General features: G+C 34.3%; 1 protein-coding gene across 7 annotated transcripts in view; it reads left to right on the top strand.

Moving 5' to 3' along the window:
* The window catches only part of LOC125058592 (spectrin beta chain, non-erythrocytic 1), a 141,344-nt gene extending 117,440 nt beyond the window's left edge, over positions 1-23,904 (top strand). For 4 of the 7 annotated variants that reach the window (XM_047662697.1, XM_047662694.1, XM_047662695.1 and 1 more), the window contains 22 exons: positions 804-914; positions 1,477-1,651; positions 2,743-2,922; positions 3,669-3,793; positions 4,384-4,523; positions 6,072-6,220; positions 7,569-7,750; positions 8,931-9,092; positions 10,537-10,685; positions 11,624-11,810; positions 12,124-12,259; positions 12,874-13,044; positions 13,696-13,818; positions 15,115-15,223; positions 15,782-15,948; positions 16,526-16,740; positions 17,672-17,851; positions 18,759-18,850; positions 18,988-19,506; positions 20,507-20,545; positions 22,343-22,433; positions 23,196-23,904. In XM_047662697.1, coding sequence (XP_047518653.1) covers positions 804-914; positions 1,477-1,651; positions 2,743-2,922; positions 3,669-3,793; positions 4,384-4,523; positions 6,072-6,220; positions 7,569-7,750; positions 8,931-9,092; positions 10,537-10,685; positions 11,624-11,810; positions 12,124-12,259; positions 12,874-13,044; positions 13,696-13,818; positions 15,115-15,223; positions 15,782-15,948; positions 16,526-16,740; positions 17,672-17,851; positions 18,759-18,850; positions 18,988-19,506; positions 20,507-20,545; positions 22,343-22,433; positions 23,196-23,307 — 3,514 coding nt within the window. In that variant the 3' untranslated portion in view covers positions 23,308-23,904. The remainder of the gene's footprint in view (positions 1-803; positions 915-1,476; positions 1,652-2,742; positions 2,923-3,668; positions 3,794-4,383; positions 4,524-6,071; positions 6,221-7,568; positions 7,751-8,930; positions 9,093-10,536; positions 10,686-11,623; positions 11,811-12,123; positions 12,260-12,873; positions 13,045-13,695; positions 13,819-15,114; positions 15,224-15,781; positions 15,949-16,525; positions 16,741-17,671; positions 17,852-18,758; positions 18,851-18,987; positions 19,507-20,506; positions 20,546-22,342; positions 22,434-23,195) is intronic. The other 3 variants (XM_047662699.1, XM_047662696.1, XM_047662698.1) reach the window with 2 other exon arrangements.
* Positions 23,905-26,414: the final 2,510 nt, after the last annotated feature.

The following is a 26,414-nucleotide window of genomic DNA, read 5'->3' as shown; positions in this document are numbered from 1 at the left end:
AACAGTGGTAAGTGAGATAGTACACAAGAACAGAATGTTATCTCAATAGAAAGTGAAGTGTTTATTGGACACTTTATGTTAAATCCTTAATCTTCGTAATTTTCAATGATGTCTCTGTGGAAAAAGAATTTATAAAAAAATAATCTTGTTCGTTTTCATACTTTTCACGTGTTAAAAAAAAATCATTTTATATATATAGGTATAAAATCATTTTATACCTATATAATACAATTATTTTGACTTGACTAAAGAGTATATCCACAGTATACCTTATTAAATTTTTACGGATGAATCGCAATAATAATAATATTAACGTCACGAAGATGTGCAGCGTTTTTGTCGAAGAAAAGGGAGAGAGCGATTGAGACCGATTGAGTGAGAGTGAGAAGGGCGAATTACCTTCTAGAATTTCTTTTTTTTTAAATTAAAATTTCGTAAAGAGAATCTATGAAATATTAGTATTTTATATTTTACGCAAAATAATTTATTGAAATCTCAAATGACGAATTATAAATCAAATGCCACGTGTTTTTATTATCGAAGAAATAAATTAAAAAAAAAAATTAAAAACTCGTATTAATTTTCGACACTTTTAATAGTTTAATGACAATTAAATTCTTAATATATCTTCCTTTTTCCCTCCCTCTAAGTTCGGAAATCGAAAGTTTTAGATTTGCATAAATATGAACAAGACTTAAAAATTAGTTTGCCAAAGAAGTTTCACTTCTGACATGTGTACTTTGTACGCACTCACTTTTTGATTCTTTGTTTTTAACTATTAGATCGATTTATTTCTTATCCAGGTTGAAGGAACGCGAAGGCGCTGTGCGCTCTGAAGAAGCTGGAGCGACTCTACCAGAAGCTCAAGCATTATTAAAGAAACACTCGGCGTTGGAGGCTGAAATTATTGCGCGGTAAGCTTGCTAAATAGCTTACATTATAGCTATTTAAGCTCAAAGCGATCTTTTACTGCCTTGAACTTGAATCAGTAAATTAGCAAAATTCTGTAGCGTAGTTTACTATTGTATCGAACGCATTACTCCCGCATTACTTAGCTTTAGCTTAGTTTTAGCGTTTAAAGAACTTTCCACATTAAAATTTTTTTTTACATGAGAAACATATACTATGCTAGCAGACCAGCCAAGCGTTGCTGTGGCTAAGGTTTTTGTTATATTACATAGTAGTAAACTATTCAAGGGAAACGGTAGGAGAACTTATGTGAAAGGTAGATAGCTTATGTAAAACGTTGGTACTTTTAACACAGCGCCATCTGTTAGAATTGTATCAAATAATAAACAAATATTTGCAATAAAATAATATTGCGGGTATAAATTGAGATGTAAGCTATCCTATCTTTTAAGTTAGGTCAAGCTGCAAATTTGATTGATATCGGTTCGGTAGTTTAGGAGTCCATAGCGGACAAACAACGCGACATGTAATTTATATATATTAAGATATGATTTATATATTTTGCAGCGAGTCTACAATTAACGCAGTATGCAGTCGCGCGTCAGCGCTATCTCGGCGCGGACATTTTGCGGGTAACGCTCTAGAAACGCGCTCGAGAGACCTTAAAAACGCTTTGAAAACGCTCCTCGAAGCAGCGGCGTTACGTTCCGCCAGCCTCAAGGATAGGGTGCTGTCTTTACAGGTAAAACTATCTATATAAATAATATATAATATGTTTACTAGACTCTGGATAATATAAGAAGAGATAAACGAAAAACTCAGAAAAATTTAGTATGGTATCCCTAAAAGTTTGATATATTTTTTGGATTAAACTTACTTGATACTTGATTTTATTTTATTATTTTTTACATTGATAGTAACTGTATTTCTATGAAATTAAATTCTACGTATTTAGTCTTTTACTATTGATACTTAAAATGACTAGCATTGCATGGAAAACTAAAACTATATTTATTATAAAAATGAGTAATTGCATGAAGTATCAAGACAATAAATTATACCAACCTAAGAAATTCAATGACATTCTGTGTTGCCATCCGAAAGAATTTCATAATTAAAGAACTTTTACATATTTTGAAGTGAAACTTCTTTATCGGGGTTGGAAAAAAATTTAGTGTAACATTTTTTCGTTACGCGTCACATTTTTCCGTTACGCGCCATCTTTTGAAGTGAAACTTCTTTATCGACGTATGGGAGAAATTTTGTAGCAGGTTACGCGCCATGTTGCTTCCGCCACTTCCTTATCGGCGTTGGAAAAAAATTTACACACATTTGTCACATTTTTCGGTTACGTGCCATCTTTTTCTTGTCCCTACCACGGTTGATCCGAAGAGATTCGAAGCCATTAGTAACAAAAATATATAATAACGATAACAATGATAGTAATACTAATAATTCTATTACAATTAATGAAATTCTGTAATAATCTTAGTACTACATAGTAGTACAGTAATAAGTTAAAATGAAATAATTGTATTTGTATTCATGTCTATGATAATAAAAGCCTTTTGTTAAACTTTATCTAATTTAACTTTATTTAACCAATTTCTGTAAAGTTGCATATAGTAGATCATTTTTCGAAAAATAAGGTCATAAAGAAGTTTCACTTCTTACGTGTGTACACCTAGTACACGCACACATTTTTATTTTTCTTATTTTGTGTATTTCTTGTGTGTGTGTTTAGTTATTAATAAATTTTATGTCTATGTATTGATGTTCAATTGACAATGCCTTTGCGAGAAATTAAAGTGGAGTGTTTAAATCGCTTTTCAGTTATTGTCTGAAATGTGGGAAACCGAAGCGTGGCTGGTAGAAAGAAAGACTGCTCTGTCGGGAGGAGATACGGGAAGAGATGAAGAGTCAGTCCTGGGACTGGTGAGAAGATTGGAAGCTCAACAGAGAGAGTTGACAGCTTTTCTTCCCTCTGTGACGCGATTGGAGAAGGCTGCGCAGGTTTTTAATTACTAATTTCCTAATTATAATTTCACTGTCTTTTTTTATCTGTTGTCTTTCATTAATATAAGAATTAAGAAGAGGCCGCTTGTGGGCAATAAGAGGCCCTCGTTGAACTAATAATTTATCTGCTATTTAAGTTCTGTTCTGTTCTTATCTGTTTATAGTATGGGCAATTAAAAAATTAGCAATGATTTAAAAAAAACGTGTGCAATTGACGAGTGGTAGAATTGAAACCTTCAAAGATTTTGGATTTAAGATAATTTTTAAGTTTTGTATCAATTTTAATTTTTATAAAAACTATGATATAATGATTAAAAAAGTTTTTATAGTTAATAATTTATTTATTTATTAGACTTTTTTCAAATGTAGTATTAGACTTTTCTATAAATTTGTTTTGTATTTCGATTTTAAAATTAAATTTTTAAGTTATTAATTATTAGATATGATTAAAAAAGTTTTTATAATTAATTATATGGTACCAGTAGTTGCCTGGAAGAGATCGCTCGAAAGCGATAAGGCCGCCAGTTGCCTTTCCTTTACATGTACATTTATCAAATATAGTATTAGACTTTTCTTTTAATTTTTCGTTATTGGGAGTTGTTTAAAAATCGTGACCATTTTTAAATATTGACGACATTAACAGTATCAAGACAACGGATTCTGCTGCCCTTCATGCCTAAAAAAACTGATGCAGAACTGTGTCGCATGTGCAGGATTTTATTTTAGAAATGAATTATTTTCAGGAACGTATAAACGAAGACGAAGTCGTAAAAAAGAAAATGGAGGATGTGAAAGAGCTTTGTGAAGAGCTGAAACTCCTCTCCGCGAAACGTCAACAGAGATTGCAACAGAGCCTCAAATACTTCAAGTAAGTAGAGACGTAGAAGCAGAGCAGCGCTCTGTGGACGTATTTGGAACTACTCCCGTAACCGTAATTCCGCTTTTATATTGTTTCATATTATTCTACATTTATAGTTTATTATTAAGTTATAATAATCTTTTATGATCTTTTAGGAGTTAATGATAGAGTAGAAAAACATCTCTTTAAAAAAAATTACTTTATTTATGTAATAGAAGGTAAACAGGCATCTCTCCGGATGTTAAGTGAAACCGCCGCCCATGGACATTGACATTGCCATAATGGGTCGTTCATGTTTTACGTAAGCAGTTTTACTGCAATTTATCCCCACCTCCCCCATAATATAGTACATAAACGTATTAAATGTTTGTAGAAATCGTCGAAAATTCATTTCGTTTTCAAGCATATATGTGTGGGTAATATGTGTAAAAAAGTAAATAATTATTGTTGACGTAATCACTAAATAAGAAAATCAAAGACTCCCACTCTTAAACTCTTCGCCACTCTTTTTTCCACGCAAGGCACACAGATTACTCTATTCGGGAATTGAGGGACTGCCATGAAAGGTCTGCATATAATTGACTAAAATAATTACCCAGGTTCGTCCAAGAATGCGAAGAAGTTCAGGAATGGATCAGTGAGCAGATGACAGTTGCCGCTAGTGAAGAGTACGGTCTGGATGTGGAACATGTGGACACTTTGCAGCAGGCCTTCGACAACTTCCTACAGCAGCTCCATGGTTAGTGATGATGTGGTTTTATGTTTTATTCACGACTGACCCGGTAATTTTAATAGTCCTAGTGGCTACAGCATGCGACTCTCATTTCTGAGGTCGTAGGTTCGATCCCCGGCTGTGCACCAATAGACTTTCTTTATATGTGTCAAAAAAGTCGACGCCGAGTATCAGGCACAGGAGGCTGATGAACTTGCCAGTCAGGTTATTTGTGAGTGTCATATATATTAATCTGATGAAAGGACCAGTGGGCAGGCGGCGTAAAGAAAAAAAAGTGCTTGCGTGCAAAATACACATGTCAGTAGTGAAACTTCTTTGTAAATTAATTATTACTAAGGTAAAAGCCCCAATACATGATCATGTACCAGTATAATATGATCACTCCATGTATTTGTATATATATATATATATATATATATATATATATATATATATATATATATATGTATGGGCGGATGCCCTTTATAGAAATAGCCATGTCTTCAATAAATTGTAATATGGTTAGGAACAAAAGAATCACAAAAAGAAGAAAGAATCTCCCATACAGCAATTCACTAAAATCTATTCTCTAGTAATTAGGGAATCACTTAATCAATCACTTTTAATTAGTTTTGCAACAAAAAGACACCAGATTATTTAGAACAAAAGCGATTCGTCGCAGACGTGGTGCGCTCGCCGTTGACGTTCGAAAAACTTCCAAACGATTTAACATGGCCGCGCTGACCATCGACACGACGCTCCGCCAGACTTGACAACTGTCAAATCTCGTTCCAATATTTGCAGTATTTCTTAACATGGCGCTAGGAATGCGCCGTCATATATATTCACAATGTTTACTCACTGTATACGTGTTAATGATAATATAAATAAATAAAAAATCTGCGTTTACTGCCCAAGACGTTAAGCGACAGAATTGCCATCTAAAGTTCTAATATGTAACTAAACGAATACATCAACTAATAGCGTCTATTTTTCTCGATCTCCTTAACTCTCTCTCAATCTTTTTCACTATAGCTCTCTCCCATCTCTCGCTCTATGACACTGTGCGTGATGCGATAATCGCTCCATCTCACTCTCTCTCTCGATCTTTCTCACTTGCTTGCTTCCTACTCTCGCTCCATGGATATTTGTTTCTTGCTACGTTCGCCCTTTCTCAATTTCTGTCAATCGCTCTCTCCCTTTTCTTCGACAAAAACGCTGCGTATCTTCATAACTCTATTATATTATATTATATATTATTTTATATATTATATTATATTATTATTATAGCGTTTCAGCCGTAAAAATGTCTATTTTATATTATATAAAAGCAAGTACTCCGCCGTATGTATCTGTCATGTCTTAATATAAACTTTAAATTTTAACTGAACTTTTACCAATAGTTTCTAGAATGTTTTATCAAGGTCACTGTTACTAGTGGAAAGCCGGGCTGGATAGCTAGTTATTCATTAACTTAAAAACTACAAAACGGACTAAACGTTTTGACATACCTAATAAAGGTATGTGTAACTAAAGTCGGATAACAGATAACTAAATTAACTCATTTACTTACAGCTAGTGAGGGTCGCATAGAGGCTGTATGCGAAGGGGGTACCGCTCTTCTAGAAGAGAACACGCCGGAAGCAGACAGAGTGAAACAGAAAATGGAAGATATTCGTGGATTGTGGGATGATCTTAAGGAACTGGCTGTTGCCAGGCAAGAGGTAATCTCTTTTTTAAGCAAACTAAGCGATGCCATAGTAAAAAATACAATATGCGAAATTATATTAAAACAATAATTGTTAAAAAAAATTTTTAGTTATTTATTTCCACATTCTAGATAATACTAGTGGACCCGAAACACGTGCTCTCTTTAATACAAAATAGTCTAAATTTAAACCTAAAACTATTTTCTCTACAATTTTTTAAAATAAATTGTCTCTTCATTGAGACATCATTGATAATGATGATTATTATTATTATGATCTAGCGATTAAGACTAATCACTAATCAGTCATTTCAGTCCAAACAAATTTACTTAAAATCAAGTGTCGAATAACACGACTTACAGTCTCTATTAATAACAATAAATCATTTATGGTACATTTAGATCAATTAATAATCAAAATCCGCAAAATTAAAAATATTAATGGGAAGACTCTGTTCTAGTGTATTTTTTCTTCTAATGTTTACACACCAGTATTTAGCGCTTGTCTCTTCCACTTGAACACAAAAAAACATTAAAATCGGTCCTGTTTTGGAGGGATTTAATTACAAACACGCACATAACATTTATACAAAGATAACGAAAAACTCGAAAAATATCGTGTTTATTTAAAATTGCCGGTAACATAAAAAATAAAATAAAATATGTTTATTATGGAATATAAGAGGCAGGTATCACTTATTCCACGTCATTAAATTATTAATCCATACTCATCGACAAAGAAGACAGAGGGTGTAGGCCGTGAGAAAAAGCCGGCGTAAATAAAAATGTGTGCGTGTACTAGGTGTACACACGTAAGAAGTGAAACTTCTTTATGACCTTATTTTTCGAAAAATGATCTACTATATGCAACTTAACGAAATTGGTTAAATAAAGTTTAACAAAAGGCTTTTATTATCATAGACATGAATACAAATACAATACAATTATTTCATTTTAACTTATTACTGTACTATTATGTAGTACTAAGATTATTACAGAATTTCATTAATTGTAATAGAATTATTAGTATTACTATCATTGTTATCGTTATTATATATTTTTGTTACTAATGGCTTCGAATCTCTTCGGATCAACCGTGGTAGGGACAAGAAAAAGATGGCGCGTAACCGAAAAATGTGACAAATGTGTGTAAAATTTTTTCCAACGCCGATAAAGAAGTTTCACTTCAAAAGATGGCGCGTAACGGAAAAATGTGACGCGTAACGAAAAAATGTTACACTAAATTTTTTTCCAACCCCGATAAAGAAGTTTCAAAAACTCTCGGTACTCTTTTCAAATAGCAAATCATCTAACAACACACTCGTATAATGGGAACACAATGAAGGAATTGCGTTTACTTCCAGGCGTTAGCTGGAGCTCGGCAAGTCCACGAATTCGACAGATCAGCGGAGGAAACGTTAGCTTGGGTGGCTGAAAAAGAGGCTACTCTTCAACTCCTCAAGCAATTGCATCAGCTGAAGGCTTTAAGGGCTGATTTGAACGCCATTAGAGAGAAGCACGACCACCTCAAGAACGAAGCTGACAGGTATAAATTTCTACCCACTCTTATTGCCTCTACCCGCAATATTCGATGCTTACTAGAATTTACCTTTTTTATTTACAACTAACTGGCCTCGCGACTATGGCTATGGCTAACATCGTACCGCCTAACAGTCGATTCTTTATTTTTTTTTAATACTTATTCTGCTATTCGGGACACCGGTCTAGCTAAGATAAAAAAAAGAAAGTTGATAAGACAACAAATAAATTATGTCAAAAAATAAAAATTTACCTTCCCGGAACCCCTGCACTAACACTTGAACTTTATGCTATGGTATTAAAGTTCAAATTGACTTTTAAGTATTACGAATATTATGTATGGTAATATAGAAAAGTGTTGTTTTTAGACTTTTTCACTCATTTTTTTTAATTTTCCTCTCCGTAAGAACCATCCTCGTACTTCAAAGAATATTATAAAAAAAGAATTGGCCAAATCGGTCAAGCCGTTTTCATGTTATGTCGTGAAAACGGAAAACGGGTTTCATTTTTATATATATAGATTGCGTTTTATAATAATGTACATATTATGTAGATTACATTATCGTTAAATATTTAACGAAATAAGCGATTTTATCTTTTTTTATTTATTTATTTTACAGAATAATACAATCTAAATCATAGTATAATAGCATACCGGCCAAGCGTTGCTGTGGCTAGGGTTTTTGTTATATTACATAGCAGCAAACTATTCAAGGGAAACGGCAGGAGAACACCAGTCATGGGGACCACCATGCTTTTTTGGTCATTATGCCATTAAATTGTAGCTTACTTGAAACGTTGGTACTTTCAACACAGCGCCATCTCTTAGAATTGGGACTATCAAATAATAAACAAATATTTTGCAATAAAATAATATTGCGGGTATAAATTGAGATGTAAGCTATCCTATCTTTTAAGTTGGATCAAACTACACACGCTGTGCAAATTTGATTGATATCGGTTCGGTAGTTTAGGAGTCCATAGAGGACAAACAACGTGACACGTAATTTATATATTATATTAAGATTATATTTGAAAACCACTGTGGTTTGTATTAATACCCACGATGATGGGATTCTACCCGAAGTATCTATTGAAGATTCTGTTAATCTTTAATTTCATCAATTGATTGCTAATTGACTAAGTAATGAAAACTGTTACACTTTTAAACAATAAATAATCTACAGGCTTGGAGCAGCCTTCCCAGACGCAAAGGAACACGTACAGGCCAAACTGGAAGACGTGACGGAGGCCTTGGAGGCTTTAGAGGAGCGAGCGGCCCATTGCGAACAGCAACTGCAACTCGCCGATCAGCTGCAGGCCTATTTCGACACTTACCAGGAGCTTATGTGAGTATAATAAAACAATTTTAACTGAAAACGTTTGAACACTTCTATGGAATTGGATTCCCGTTCGATACTTAATTTGTGATATTTGTTATGTAAATCTTATGAAGGTTTTATTAAGTAGTTCTTATAACGATACGTTTACATAATATATTTTGTTATACATTGAATCATTTTCGATTCATATGCGAGAATAATTTATAAAAACTTCAAAAAAAAACATGTGTGTGTACACGCGTTAGAAGTTATACTTCTTTGGCGTAGCAAGAAAAATAATTTTAAAATTTTTATCTTTCGCCTTATTGTACGTTTGTGCAATAGAAAAAAGGTATTTAATACATTTAAAGTTTTAGTATAACGCCTTATCTAGTTAAATAAAGTTTCTTTAAATATCACAAAAAAAAATTTACATAATTAAAGAAATTGACATTTTTTATTTTGAAATGTTGACACTTTAGAGTGTCAGTTTTTTGTGTCGGTGTGCGGGTGTCGGGTTTTTTATGACGGTGTGCGCGCGCATCGTATAAATTTACTCTCATCATTTTACTCTAACGCGCCAAAAGAAGAATAACTTCAAAAATATAATTTACATAACTAAACTGTTGGTGCTCCAAAGCAACTGTTTTATTTAAACTGGTTGCGTTTCCTAAGAACATAATATAATAGATATATAGGAAAACCTAAAGTGGGACCTTAATCAGTGAGGAACCTCTATTGTTAAGAATTGCAGAGGTTCCGGAACTAACTCATCGAATTACTTCTGTTAATGGGACTTTTCGAAACTGGTTAAATGAGATTTTATTCTAGAATTTTGATGATTCAGGATTGAGAGTCCGAACCCAATCATCAATCCACAGATTGAAAACAATCGGAGATCAGACCGTGACAGTCGATCGATCTCCTATCTGCATCCCAACGACCAAACCCTACGAAGACAATCCATTTTTGGCGACGGATGAAATGCTCTTTGTCGTTCCATTTTACCGAGTTTTTCTGATAATGTCAATCAGTTTGTAAGAAACAAAGTTTATAAGATCAATGTAAAATAAAGTAAATAAAACCACAAATAACATTAAAATATACATATATGTATATGTGTATGTTTAAAACATAAGAAACAGTTTTTTTAATTATTTAAAAAACTGGTGTAAGTTAAAATCTGTTAAAATAATTAACTGTTGAAATCGAGCTTTCGTCAACTGTCATTTTCATACAAAGGTCTATCCACAGACACCGATACGACCTCCCATGGATAGCTTGTATCAACAGATGGCTATTACAATCCGTCGATTGGTTATTGGCACACTTTTTACAACATTGGATTAAGATTACTATCTCATATGGTGGATTATGGATTGAGATAGTTTATTGTGTTTGGGCGTAAGGCTCCAATAATCTAATGAACGCGAGTGAAACCGAAGGTTACAGCTAGTGATTTTTTATTCAGGGCGTGGACAAATGAAACAATGGCTCGGGTGACAGCACCAGAGTTGGGCAGCGACGTGGCGGCAGCAGAACGACTTGTCGCAAGACATCGAGATATCTCACCGGAAATGGACGCTAAAGATGACGCTTTCCACACCTTTTATGCTGACGGTAATTTTAATGTCTCTTCTACCATTACAGTTTATCACTTCATTCGATAGAAAAAATAACGTAAACCTTCCCATAACAAATAACATTATTAGTTGTTCAGAGATGCACATACCAGCCAGAAAAAGTTGCCGATTCCCATGACTAGTGGGTAAGGGAGCGTTCAAGTATTACGCCACGCAATTTTTGGAGATTATTGTAACGTTTTTCTGTACCCAATAGTAAAACGTTTCGTGACCTCACTGGGTGGTACCTCACTCTTTATACCTAAAAGTTACCATTATGTGGTGTAAAGTAATGGAAAGTCCAAAATAATATTAACAAAAACGTGTAATTCAATCCCCGCCCCGCATCGTAACGTTTTACAAAAGGATATTTTTACTTGACGTATAAATATCGTGGCTGGCTATGCGATCAAAAATTGTAGAAAACTAACTGAATCTGCAAAATTTTATCTACCAAAATCACTAAAATTATGGTTATATTTTTATTTGGAGATTTAGTAGAATCGCCTCATTTATAAAAGAAACTATTAAATATATAATAAAAAACAAATCTAATTCTAATGATCTATGGATCGTAAAAAGTATTTTCGATTTAGTAACTAATTAAATTATGAAAAGTTCAACCATACCGGACGGTGACCACGCACGCTGTAAAGCACGCGAAACGTCGGTAAAATTTTTTTTAATTATGTAAAATAATTATGAGTTTATAACAATACATAACTTCAATCTGGTAAATAAAGTGTTTTCTTTAAATGTTTTACACATTATGTCAATAAAAGAATACTATGTTCAACCATATGATTTTTTATAATTTTTCAATGTTTAGTCTAGTTTTGATGTAATTTAATTAGTTATATATATTATATATATAGTTATATATGTTATATATAGTATTAGTATTTATGTGTGTATTAAATGATTTATTTATTCCAGGTGAAAAACTTGTCAGCGAAGGCCACTTCCTATCCTCCGAAGTAGAAGGTCGCATGTCTGCTTTACGAGCGCGTCGTTCCGCGCTGAGTGCCGCTTGGCAAGCAAGAGCAACGATATACGAACAGCATCTAGATGCTCTCATCTTCCTGAGGGATGCTGAGGCACTGGATCAATGGATAAGTGCCAGGTATGTGGAAATTCTTACGCTATTTGCTGCTTCATAATCTGCAATTACTAAGTTGAGTTTCAGAAATCAGTGACGCTACAACCTCTTTAGGTCTGGGCCTCAGATTTCTGAATCTGTCTCATGATCATTTTTAAATCTAATAGGAAAGTAGGTGATCAGCCTCCTGTGCCTGACACACGACGTCGACTTTTTGGGTCTAAGACATTTCTTTTCTTAACGTTCATAAGTGTATATTGTGTTACCTATATGATTGAATGATTTTTGACTTTTCACTTTGACTATTATATAGTAAATAATGTCTTTGTATATATAGAGTGCCGCTTGTAAGAGACGGAAAGTACGGAGACAGCGTGGCGCAGACTGAAGAATTGATTAACAGGCACAGAGATCTAGAAGAGACCATAGACGCGCAGAAAGAGAAGTTCAACGCTCTTAAGAGAATTACACTGGTGAGTTTATTCAACACTTTAAAATACTGTTTTTGCGAACTAGTGAACAGTGGGATATACTCCCGGTGAGGGGGGGGGGATGTCTTCCATGGGAGATGTGACCTCCGAAATTGAAAAAGAGCATTCCTCCAAAGGCCGGCAACACACTGTAGGCTCGTTATCTTATTAATAAACCCGTACACAGAAGCGCCCATTTTCTTGATTATATTGTTGATTGTTAAAATTTCTTATCACCACATAAATTTATATTAAACTTTTAATAAAATAAATACTTGTGAAAAATATCGTATTTATTTGGTTATAAGGATATTTATAGAAATATTTTACTACAAATTAAACGAGCTACAAGCTATTCAAGCTACAAACAATGTTTACAATAAAGGTATAATACCCTTCAACTAAGTACATATTTATTCATAACAATTGGACAATTTAATTAAAAACTTATTAAATAATAATAAATTAATTTAAATACCAAACAAATTTTAACATGAAAAAAAATTTCAACTTTCAAAAACAAAAGTTAATTCTCCAAATTGTTTGATACATTGTTTAATTTAATTCAGATTCATTTAAGTCGTATTCATATTAAAGTAAATGAATATTTTTTTTAGATCGAAAGTGCGTTCAAAGAGCAGAAGCAAGAGGAAGAACAGGCTCGCAAACGCCAAGCAGAATATCAAGAGGCGGAGAGATTGAGATTAGTGAAGAGGAGGGAGATGGAGAGAATCGCGGAGGAGAGAAGGAGAGAGAGTGGCAGTCAGCAGAGTAGACAGGATGTGCAGGTAAATAGCATTATAAAAGGTTTTATTATTTTAATTTAGAATTATTTTCGTCTGTGTTTATTAAACTATCCTGGTTTGTATGTAGTGATATATTTTTTTTAATTTTGCCTTTGCGTAATTACTTTAATAAATTTTACTGTTTATAAATTAAACACGTTTTGTATTTAGGTTTTTAGAGTTATCCTGTATACACTGTACTGTCATTAAATTAAACTAATTGTTATCATGTTATCAATTATTACGTAAACGGTATATATTCTGTAATCCATATAGTTACAGAATATATAAAAATATACAGCAGAAATTTTAAAATCTATAACACAAAAATAATACTGACAGTTAAAAAATCTATAAAAACAAATTACTCATGTTCCAACATAGCTAGTCTAGTTGCGTCAAAACCGTCACTAGTTTTCAAGGCTCAAATGGCAGGTATTTGAAGTCGCTATTTTTTAAATCATTAATTAACTATTTTTAATTATAAACATTAATTATTAATGTATCCATAAAAAATAAAATCAATTTCATCACACAAAGTACTCTCGCTCGATCTAATAAGATATAGAAGATGAGTACTTAAAACTTTAAATGGTGCAATATATTGTTTTATATTTTATAAATTTTGTTGTCATAAACCACATTACATTATAGATGGAACGTCAACTCAGCAATCAGGACAGCGTGGTATCTTCTGAAGAAACCTTCTCGCCGGCACCGCAGTTCGACAGACTGCCAAAGAGCGATACTTTGGTTAAGAGGGCAGAGAGTATGAGTGTAAGTTTAAATTTGACTATAGCGATACCTACATATTAAATTAGGGTTAAATAATTAAGCAGTGGTACAAAATAAAGAAAATGTTTATTATCAAATGTAACACACAAAGCACAAAGTTAGAGACACATTGGCGAGAGTACAAAATAACAGAACAGTACAACCTCGAACCTTCCTCTTATCAAGACAGTGTTGCCTTACAAAAATACAATCAATTATTGTAGAATTGAACACTAACACTACATAGAAGTCAAAAAAGTAAAAAAATTGCTTAAAACAAAAAAAAAATGGTTGTAAAGTCGGTTAACCGACGATAGTTTAACGTGGACAAACCATCGATTAAAATTATTGCAAAATGAATAAAATTTAATCATTTTTATTGAATTATCACTATTTTACCGATACAAAGGAGTGAATCCTCGGACGCATAGGCCAATCGAGTGGAAGAGAGATGCGACGCAAGCGTACAATGAGTCATGCGTTTTCGTGCGTGCAGCCGGCCTTCATAGATTTATTATAAGCTGTCATGGTTACGTACAACGGACCAATTTTTTTTTTTTAATGTCCCTGGCACGGTTTGTGCATTAGCCAGCGTCAAGTATAAGATTTTTTATAATTCGTGCTTTTTGCCTTAGAAATTCGACCATGTCCTCCATGTACGGTTTTAGGCACTCGCCCGGTACCGCACAACCCTCCCAAAGGCCGAGAACAAATTTATATTAAATTAAAACTTGCCCTCGAACCGGGAATCGAACCCGGTACCCCTCACCTAGCTGCCACTTAATAAGACCGCTAGGCTATGAGGCCCCTAATTTCGTTATTATATTCAACATAAATACAAAAACAATAACTTATTGAAGTTGAAGTATACTTCGTCTGTGACGGTCTAATGACAAATAATTTTTTTTTTTTTAAAGACAATTCGCACCAATTGACCTAGTCCTATGCTAAGCTGGTGAAGCTTGTGTTATGGGTACTAGGCAACGGATATACATACATAGATAGATAGACATATAAATACATATTTAAACACCCAAGACCTAAGCACAACACCAAATAAATGCTCATCACATCGATGTTCGTCTCAGCCGGGGATCGAACCCGGGACCCATGGATTCGCAGTCAGGGGTACTAACCACTAAACCAATGAGTCGTCAACAATCAGTGAACCGCACCGCGTTGAAGTGTATTGTTCACGATAGATCATCAGCGCCAGCGATATTCTTGACCAATTCCTATTTAGCGATACTTTATCAAACAAGTCCCGTGCCCCTTATATACAATGTATTAAAATTGCAGGTGGCAACGAAGACTCCAAAGCGAACTCCCTCGTTCACAACACGTAGACGAACACAAAGCTTTAGAAGACACAGACAGCCGGACGAACTACCGCCAGTCGAGATTGAAGGTATGTTTTTTTATTATTTATTTGCATATATATTTACAAAATATAATATAATAATAAAAATACAAAATATTCGCAGATTCAAAGCCTTTGATATTTTCCAAGTTGCTATTACAATCGTCGTCCGACATTTTAATGTAATTTTAAAAACCAGGTCAACGCACTATTGACAAATTGACTTTGACACATTGACAACTTACAACAAGTAAGATGTCTATGATTTTTTTTATTTTTTTTTATTTATTTATTAGCCGGATACAAAGTCCATTGGCACAGATGTCTATGATATTGCGTGGTGTTGCAATTCTAATGAAACATGACATTTAAAAATGAATTGATGTTCGTTTGTCTCGCTAATTTTGGCTAATTATGATCTTGAAATATTTGTGGAAGTTCAGGGAAGGTTTAAACGATTTGAAATATATAATACGTAAAGAAAAATACTAGAAACCACGATTTAATTTTCCAATAGAAACTGTTCCTAACTGGGAAATATTTATACGAAGATAAATAATATGTAATGATAACAAATGAACACACAAAAATATTATGATTTTCCAGGCTACTTAGAACGCAAGCAAGAGGCGGGAGTGGGCGGTAAACGAGCGACTGTGCGCTCGTGGCGTTCGTACTACGGTGTGTTGTGCGGACAGTTGCTCTGCTTCTTCAGAGACCAAACTGACTTCGCCAGCAGCAAGGCGGCGGCGCCACCTGTAGCTATACTTAACGTAAGTACACATGTAGGTTTTCTGACTTTGGAGTAGAACTTTTAGTAACTTACGATTTTTCGATTCGAATCATCGATGACCAGTCACTTTCCAAGCGGCTTGATCTCTTAGCGTTGAGAGAGATGTCTCTCTGTATCTTCTACCGCGTTTGCCATGGATCAGAGGAGTTGTTTGTTTGGACCTCGAGTCGGGATACGGAATTCCACAACTGAGCGATTCTTAAGGCAGTTCCCGCACACCGCCACTATGTGGAACCAGCTTTCCACTGAAATATTTCTGAACCAATTCGACTTAGAGTCCTTCAAGAAAAGAGCACCGATTCTTAAAAGGCCGGCAACGCACTCGCGAGCCCTCTGGAAATGTCCATGAGCGGTATCACTTAACATCAGGAGAGCCTCCTGTCCGTTTCCTCCCTGGTTTAAATAAAAAAATTGGTAATTAAATCAACTCTTCGCTTGTAATTTACTTTTCTGCCTTCTTCACTCTTCTTAATCCAAATGTTTTATTTTACAATATGTTTGTAAGGATATCTTGAAATAATTATAATTAGTATTTTTTAATAAACAAACGATTCCAGGCACGTTGTGAACCAGCCAGCGACTACACAAAACGGGCCCATGTGTTCCGCCTCTCGTGTACCGATGGAGCCGAATACCTCTTCGCCTGCGCTCGTCACGAGCTGATGATGGAGTGGGTCGCGAAGATCTCCTTCCACGCCGCGTTACCCCCACAGCTTCAGCTCACACCATATGAAGCTACTTCGCCAGCTGACGATGTCAGGAAACGGTTGAGGTGCGTTTTTTTTGTACATTCTGTAATTATGTATTCGTTTTTGTAAATATCTCTTTACAAGTAGCTTATTACTTTTTCTTTTAAATGGCTCTGGCAAGATTTGTGCATTAGCCAGCGTCAAGTATAGGATTTTTTATAATTCGTGCTTGTCTTTAGAAATTCGACCGCACAATCCTCCCAAAGGCCGAGAACAAATTTAAATTAAATTAAAACTTGCCCTCGAACCGGGAATCGAACCCGGTACCCCTCACCTAGCTGCCACTTAATAAGACCGCTAGGCTATGAGGCCCCCACGCTTATTACTTTAGGTTTACGAAGGTTATCATTAAAAATATACGTGACACTTACATGACACAAATAAAGTACGTGCGTACAAAGTACACATGTCAGAAGTGACACTTCTTTGGAAAACCGATTTTTAAGTCTTGTTCATATTTATACAAATCTAACACTTTGGATTTCGGAAACTTAGAGGGAGGGAAAAAGCAAGATATGTTAGGAATTTAATGAATTTAATTGTCATTAAAATATTAAGTGTTTATTTAATTTATTGCTTCGATAAAAAAAACATGTGGGATTTTTATTTACAATTCGTCATTTGAGATTTCGATAAATTATTTTGCATAAAATATAAAATCCCAATATTTCATAAAATCTCTTTACGAAATTTTAATTTTAAAATAGAATTTCTATAAGGTAATTCGCCCTTCTCACTCTCTCCCTTTTCTTCGAGAAAACGCTGCATATCTTCGTGACGTTCCGTAAAAATTTACCCTCATGCGCCTAAAAAAGTTTCAAGTAAAATATACCACGCGTCCGTCGCACGCTGTTATTGCATTAGAGTCTATCAAATTATTGTAGAAAAGTTTTTAACAAACAAATATTTTTTTCTTCTAAATCTCATAAATTTTGCTTGTTCCACGTTTTATAGAAATGCATCAACGTCATCGTCAGCGACATCTTCGCCGGACACACAACGCAAGGTGCGAACTCAAAGTGAGATTTTGAAGGAACACCGCGCCGCGAACACGCCAGAGAGAAACATAGAGTCCTCGGTGTTGCCATCTTTACCTCCGAGACAACCTCCACAGGAGGATGAGATCATACTTAGGTAATATTTTAATAGACTTGCTTTCAGCAGATGTTGATGAGGCCCATTAGCTACAATTTTCGTTTTAGAAATTAAAACAAATTACTTATATTTATTTATTTATTAGATTCAGATTAATGTATCTGTTTCATGATCATTTGTCAATCTAATAGGCTAGAAGGTGATCAGCCTCCTGTGACTGACACACGCCGTCAACTGTTTGGGTGCGACTCTCATCCTTGATCACTTATGTCGTAGGTTCGATCCCCGGCTGTGCACCAATGGGCTTTCTTTCTATGTGCGCATTAAACATTCGCTCGAACGGTCAAGGAAAACATCGTGAGGAAACCTTAGACCCAAAAAGTCGACGGCGTGTGTCAGGCACTGGAAGCTGATCACCTACTTGCCTATTAGATTAACTAATGATCATTAAACAGATTCAGAAATCTGAGACCCAGATCTAAAGAGGTTGTAGGGCCACTGTGTTTTTTAAATTGTTTGTATATATATATATATACTAGCCGTTTCGCGCCCGCTTTGCTGGACGAATTAAAATAAATTTTAAGTTTCATTATTTTATTTTTTTTTCATATTTTTATTATTCTTCTTTTTAACTTCCCGCTAAGAAAATTGAAATATTTCGAAAATCGAGTTTTTAACAGATGTTGACGTTTAGAGGTTCTATGAAGCCTCCCCGAATGTTTCCGCGGTGAAGTCCGTATGGATAAATTTTCATAAAAGTAAAACAGCAATAAAAAAATGAAGGAACGTTGGAATTTAATAAATAAATAGCCATAAACCATCTAGGAAGAATTTCGCATCGAATGGTAGTTTCATGTCGATACGATCAGTGGTTTAGGCGTGATTGAGCCTCAAACGAAGACCATTTTCATTATATATATATAGATTACCTATAATACTTTTACAGAAATTCTGAACACGTAAGCGGTTCCTGGGGAAGAACGCGTTTCTCAAATGGCCGCGATATTAATGCTGAATTCCTACGAACGCAGAGAGAAGGTAATAATAGTTTTATTTAAGATTTTTTTTTTAATATTTTGAAGCAATGTTGTCTATGCTAAGTGACGTCAGCTTTTGTGAACGTTGAATATCTTATAAAGTATGTTGTATTTTTAATAATTAATATTTAAATATAGCTGCCTCGGGACAAATAGTTACAGAGCGACCGCCAGCGATACCCGAACGGGCACCAGTCATCCCCGAAAGGGGACCAAATGTGCCGGACAGATCACAAACTAAACAGAGACCAGAAAGAGTGTCAGTCGTGTCTGACAGGGCATCGGTCATGTCCGACAGAGGGTCCGTGATGTCTGACAGGGGATCTGTCATGTCTGACAGGACGTCTGTCAGATCGGACAGAGTCTCGAGTGACAGAGAATTCGATAAAAACTCGAATGAAAGGAATTCCGCGTCGGCACGCAGTTCTAGCGAGAGATTCGACAAAAACTCAAATGAAAGACACGAGAACTATAGATACACGGAGAGATCGGAAGGTTCGACCGTCTCTCAAGGGGATAAATCCGTTACGGCCATGGTTAACAGCTACCAGCAGAAGGTTAATAAGAATTGGCAAGAGAAAGAGAAGAATCCCAGCTGGAATAATAATTGGCAGGGTGTCGAAACGACCTCGCACTTCTATTCGGCGAGTGAGCTGGGTCAGTTATATTTGGCTTCTGTAGTTTTGTGGTTCTTGTCTTTGTCATTTTAAAAAAACAAATTTTAAAGCAAGATTTTATTTCTTTCGTCCATTTAAAAATACTCTTTATAACGACATTCGTTATAACGATCTCTCTATAACGTAAAGAACATATATTTATTTTGTTTAAGCCAATACCTATACATTAATTATTCGGTCCCTATAACGAAATCTCTCTATAACGAATTAAAAAAAAATAATAATTAGCCACAGGGTTAATCATAAACCGCCATTTTGACTGTCAATACCCTGTATTTGGTTTATCAGTGACAAAAAAGGGGCCAATTATTTGAATACGTCAATAAATTTGACTACGATCTTAAAAATATTTTCACTACACGCGTCTGATTTATTTTACCATTTTGCGCGACTGATAAAGCTGTGGCTTTGTGGTTGTCTATGTTTAAGAAATTTGAAATATGACAGTTGACAGTTGACATTGACAAGAACTACGCGTAGTTTGTCTCCTTAATTGAATTGTTGTGGTTTGCATTCTGTATTAAAATGGTATTGTACAGTCGGATTAAATCTATACAATTTCTTTTAGGTGTTATTTTACATTATAATAACCATTGACCAACTTCTGCCTTGGGGGCCTCATAGCCTAGCGGTCTTATTAAGTGGCAGCTAGGTGAGGGGTACCGGGTTCGATTCCCGGTTCGAGGGCAAGATTTAATTTAAATTTGTTCTCGGCCTTTGGGAGGGTTGTGCGGTACCGGGCGAGTGCCTAAACCGTACATGGAGGACTCGGTCGAATTTCTAAAGACAAGCATGAATTATAAAAAATCCTATACTTGACGCTGGCTATAAACAAATCGTGCCAGAGCCATAAAAAAAAACTTTTGCATTGAAACTTTTATCCGACTGTAGTTTACCAAATAAGATTTCTTTTCGAATATTCTATGCTAAGCTTATTTATAATTTTAAACTAAGTCTTTATGTAATCTACGCTGCTTAAGGACCGAGCCATCTTCTCTATGTACTGCATAAAGTACATTGTACGTATAATTATTATATTAATGTTGCCAGGTGAAAATATAAATAACCTGGCAACACTAGCTTAGATTGTTTCGCATTTATCTAGCTTTTACGTAGATTAGAAAACGATTTTAAAATCAATAACTGTCTTCAAGTACAAATGTCCGTAACTTAATATATCAGAGGCTTTAGAATAAACTTTTTTATGTACCAACGAGCATAAGGACGCCCATTAGTGGGTGCCTTTGAACTTTTCAATGATTCGTATACGTTACGATTATTTCTGTATTGACTGGACTAGTGCTAGCTGTATACGTTAACACGATTATTTGAGTTTTGGGGCCGTTCAAGTATTACGTAAGCAGATTTACTGCAATTTACCCCCACCCCCTTGTCAGAAAAAGTAAGCAAAGCTCTCAAAAAAATAAATAGGAATACTAGAATATGCATTTCGTTTTCAAGCATAGACAATGTCTGTAAAATCAAGTCAAAGACCCCCTTCCCCTCCCCCCTATAGAGCTTACGCATTACTTGAACGGCCCATTTGACAGTTCCGTAATCTAAGTGCGACTCTCTTGAGGTCTTGGGTTCGAATGGCTGTGGGCCAATATACCTTCTATATGTGTTAAAACACTCGCTCGGTGAAGTGAAATATCGTAAGGAATATCATCTCCCCCAAGAAAGTCAACACACATACAGTTCGCTGATCACCTTCTTGTCTATTAAAAAAAACAAATGATAGCGTAAACCCAGGGTTGTAGAGCCAACGGTTTTGTTTACATATTCAATGCCTTACGGAGGAAATAAGTTTACCATAAATAAATAATACTTGAGATATCCAGAGATATAATGTTATTGATTTTAAATCGCTTTTAGTTTTATTTATTTGTATATGTGCTTTTATGTAGTGGTTGCGGGAATAGCTTTGGTGTGTCGTGTGCTATTGTGGAATTATATTTTCTTACATTTCGTAATTGATAATATACAGAGACCACGTGATGTTAACTCTCTTAGACATTTGTTGTCTCTTTCTTTCAAATTGTGTTAACATGATGAAAAGAGATAGTGGTCTAAGATCCCGCTATACAACGACCTTCACCGAGATGCTTATTTAATGAAACTTATTTTATATATAATTTAATATGTCAATAAATATAATCCATATGGGTTGCCTAATAAATTTCAGTCCAGAGTATGTTTAATTAATTTTTAAAAAAAATATTTTTTTAAACATTTCACCGGTATGATTATTAGATAAATTCTATACCAATCGAACGTATGAAGCCCATAGAATATGCAAATGTTTGGTTGTTTTTAATCAATTAATTATTTATGTGTATATTGTTTATGTGACACTAAAATATATATACATCTTTAGTATAAAAGAAGGTTATAGTGATACATATATAATACTACCCTGATTAAAAAAAGTTCAAAAAATGTACTACATGCAAATTATAAAAAAAAATTTTTTTTTTAAATATTAATTAAACATACTCTGGACTGAAATTTGCTAGGCAACCCATATGGATTATATTTATTGGCATATTAAATTAAATATAAAATAAGTTTCATTAAATAAGCATCTCGGTGAAGGTCGTTGTATAGCGGGATCTTATACTATAGATACTTCAGTTTTTTCAATATTTATGAATAATATGTCTAAGAGAAATTGTCACTTTCTTTGTATTGATTTAATTTATGTTAAATTACTTTTAGTAGATTTGTGTATTCAAAGTTGAATTTTATAACAATTTTAATAATTTTACGTTATGGCTTATAATTTCATGGGTTTTATAGTAAGAGTTTGATTACAGCGTACGGTGGTAATAGCGGAAGTAACACTCGCCCAGCGTCTGTCGCCGGAAGTGGAGGCTCTCCGGCTTTAGATCAGAGACCAGCGTCTAGGTGAGTCAATAACTTGATCTAATTGTGACATTTTGATATCGCTCCAGTATGTTTTAATTTATTCTTTATAAACAAAAATACATTTTATTTCTCTTTAAGATGTTAACAGCTGAAAGACTTTAACAGGAATCCGTCTCTTTTTATCTCAGCGTAAATACAATTATATAGAAAGAGACGATTGAGCTGGTATATGATTTGGTTTTATTGAATTATTATTTTGGCGAGTTCTTGTCATCCCTTCGACGCCCTTATTTTGAGAACAACTTTCTTTTTGCTTAAGCTAATATGTGTTATCAAAATAATAATAATAGGATGTACCTATAGTTTTTAAGCTATTGCATAGCTTCTACCGCGGGCCTCGAGCGTGGAGACCGAATCCAGAAATTCCGTAACGAAAAAACCTTACGCGTTAGAGGAGACAGAACGCATACTGCGTATTCACATCTCTCTGACGAGATCGGTGCAGCCGGTTCGCGTTAGAGTGAGACAGACTATATAGGCGAGTTAGTCTGAGTCTGGTAGAGTGGTAGATTGAATTAATTTATTAAAGAAAAAGCTTGAATTAATATCAAAGAAAAAAAATACTGCATAAATAAATAATTACAATTGCATAATTTGAAAAAAAAAATGCAATAGCTTTACCGCGGTAGTCCCCGAGTGTCACACGTTTTTTTTTAATATATCAGTTAAATTTGACTGTAATAGTAAAACGTTGTCATATATAACTATTATTGATATAAAATTGTATGTTCATTATTACAGATCATCCGGAGAATCAGAATTGTCTGTCGGAGGAACAAAAGAGAAGAAAGACAAGAAGGGCGTCTTCGGTGGTCTGTTCAGTAGAAAGAAGAGACCACAGAGTCATATGTAGACTTGACATTTGACAGCTGTCAAATTTCATATTGGATTTTAAGTTTCACATATCATTGGTTTTTTATTATTTAATGGAATCAAATTTGAAATGTTCTTGTCCATTTTGTGCCTTCTTATGTATAGCTAGTTGTTAATGTGTTTAAATCATTGTTTATTGCATTCCTGACGTCACAAATTGGGGACCAAGGTAAAACATTCCATAGATGCTAGAACTAAAAAATATTTTTTTTTAATCGTGTTTTAATAACTTAAAAAAACATCACTTTGTGAGATTAAATTAAAGTTTGTTATCATATTTAATCTTAAATCACTCGTTTTATTGAATTAAAAAGTACACACAAATCCACCATTTTATCTTAAGTAGTTGATTTTGTCGAGTTTATTCAAGTTATCGCATTCCCGTATTAATTACGCCATTTACACTTTCTTATTATAGGATAATATTGTCATTTTTCTGTATTTAATGTCTACCTATATAACGTAATTTTAAACAATATTTAGAAGTTCGTTGAACTAAAACGAATGTATTTTGTCTGGGACCAATTCCCTTGTAATCAACGTTATTTTAAGTATGAAATATATATTTTGCATAATATTTTCTTGTTTTATTTTAAATACTTTATATGCTGCGTCTATTACCCAAAGCTTTCCTAAAACCAACAGTTTACAGAAATTCTTTAATTATTTAATATCTTTTCAATATAAATTAAATGTTAAAAAAGGGTGCCTGTACTTATGTACGCGCGTAAGTTATACTTCTTTGGCGTTATAAAAAGTAGTTTTTGATTGCATGCAAATAATTACAATTAAATAATCAAAGACTGGAAAAGGAGTGATTATAGTCAATAATGTTCAGTTTACATTTAAAAAATTAAATAAATAAATATTTATTATTATTCTCTTACATTAAGTGTAACATAAATTCTATTATTATTCGAATGTTGTTTTTAAATTATGTCCAATGCCGTAGCATCTTCCGTGGGCAACTTCATTCTGTTAATTTTGTGTCACGGTGCGCGCGCATCGTAAAATTTCACTCTCATCAATATTTCATAACGCGCGGCGCGCCTAAAGAAGTATAACTTCAATAATAATTTGAAAATACCAGCACTCAAGAGCTCAGACTATAAATCTGATTGGAATATTGTCTCATTCATTTCTCGCTTCCTCTCAAAGTGACGAAGTCTCCTTCAAGCTTTTAACTTGGTGATACCCTGATATCTTTGAGAAAACCTTAAACCTCTGCTGCTACTCTTAGGTCAGATATTCCGTAATTATTTAAATTAAATCATTTAAAAAAGTAATTAAGGATTTTATAATTATTGAGTTAAAATTCATAAGCTACACTAATCAATAGGCAAGTCTTCATATGAAGAAACAATAGTTATCAGATTCGAGTGAGCGAAAAAAAGAAAGTAACAAATACAAAAATTAATCAGTAGCGCTACAACCTTTTTAGATCTTGGCCTCAGATTTCTGTATCTGTTACACGATCATTTGTCAATCTAATAGGCAAGTATGTGAACAGCCTCCTGTGCCTGACACACGCTTACGACTTTTTGGTTTTTGGGTTCGAGTGAATGTTAAATGCACACATAGAAATAAAGTCCAGTGGCGACAGCCGCGGCTCGAACCTACGATCTTATGGATGAGAGTCGCATCCTGACACCACTAGGCCAACACTGTTCAAAACAAAAGTACCTACAATAACTTGACCAAAAATTGGCAGAACAGCTTCAAAATGCTATCAACAGTTACTCATTTCAATGAGTTACGAAGCCAGTCAGTTAGACTGGACGAGACAATGTATTATGGAACTAAATCCTTAACCTTCATCCTTCCTAAATCTTTATCATTTCATTTAAAAACAAATACGCAGTTTCTTTTGCTAATAGAAAGAGAAGAGTTCTGGTCTACGCTTTAACTATTTTGCCTAGATATGTAAAATAGATCTAATGGAAACCACTGAGTTTTTATGTCAGTACAATATAGTTTTTTTCCGTTTTATTTTTACATAAAAATTATAGGGAGCTATTACAATAAATTGTATGTGTTGTTTCAATAAAAAAAAAATGTTTATTATGGAACATAAGATACATATATTACTTATTCCACGTCATTAAATTTGAATTTGTAGGCATCCCTACTCATCGGCAAAGAAGACAGAGGGTGTAGGCCGAGAGAAAAGGCCGGCGTAAAAAACTCTCGGTACTCTTTTAAAATAGCAAATCATCAAACAATGAGATCGAATGATGAATGAGATCGGTAACCCGACAGAGCATTTTACTTTTCATTTCATTTCAATTGTACAATTTAAAGCTAATTGAACTTTACCGATAACAGATTTCCAAGACCTGTTTTCATAATTTTCAGCGACTGTAAAACAATTAGTTAAAACGGACATTAGACGCTTTACTTGTCCGTTAGCACGACAGACGCCACTGACGATTTCATGTAATTCAATTTAACTTTACAAAGTTTTTTAAAAATCTTGTCCCGTGAATAAGGGAGCGTTCAAGTATTACGTAACGAATTTTGGAGGGAGGGGGGGGGTCCTTTTTTAAAACGTTACGATGCGGGGCGGGGATTGCATTACGCGTTATTGTTAATATTATTCGACTTTCCAGTACTTTACAAAACATAATGGTAACTTTTAGGTATAAAGAGTCACTATGTGGTCACGAAATGTTTTACTATACATACTTGGTTACAGTACTGTACTTGGGTACAGAAAAACGTTACGGTGCGTTACACGGGGGGGAGGGGGTGTCAATAATCTCCAAAAATTGCGTGACGTAATACTTGAACGCTCCCTAAGGTGCCCTGGAACCATGAACCTACCATGAACTCTAATTGCGAGCCTATTGACAACCTACAACTGAGATGCATCACTAATTCGTACCATGACATCGAAAAAACGAGACAGTTTATGTTCCCACGTGACCTTAGCGGTTATCAGATTTCGTTCGTTCAATTTGTATTAAAATTCGTACCATGACCGCTCGGCTGAACCGAAATCTGACAGTTGCGCAATACAAGTAAGTAATTTAATAGTTGAATCTTTCAGTATATTATACTATATAAATGAATATATAAGATTCATAT

This window comes from Pieris napi, chromosome 18, assembly GCF_905475465.1.
Source record: "Pieris napi chromosome 18, ilPieNapi1.2, whole genome shotgun sequence".
Lineage (NCBI taxonomy): Eukaryota > Metazoa > Arthropoda > Insecta > Lepidoptera > Pieridae > Pieris > Pieris napi.
The sequence above is the reverse complement of the archived record's forward strand: the minus strand, read 5'-3'. Positions and strand labels throughout refer to the sequence as shown.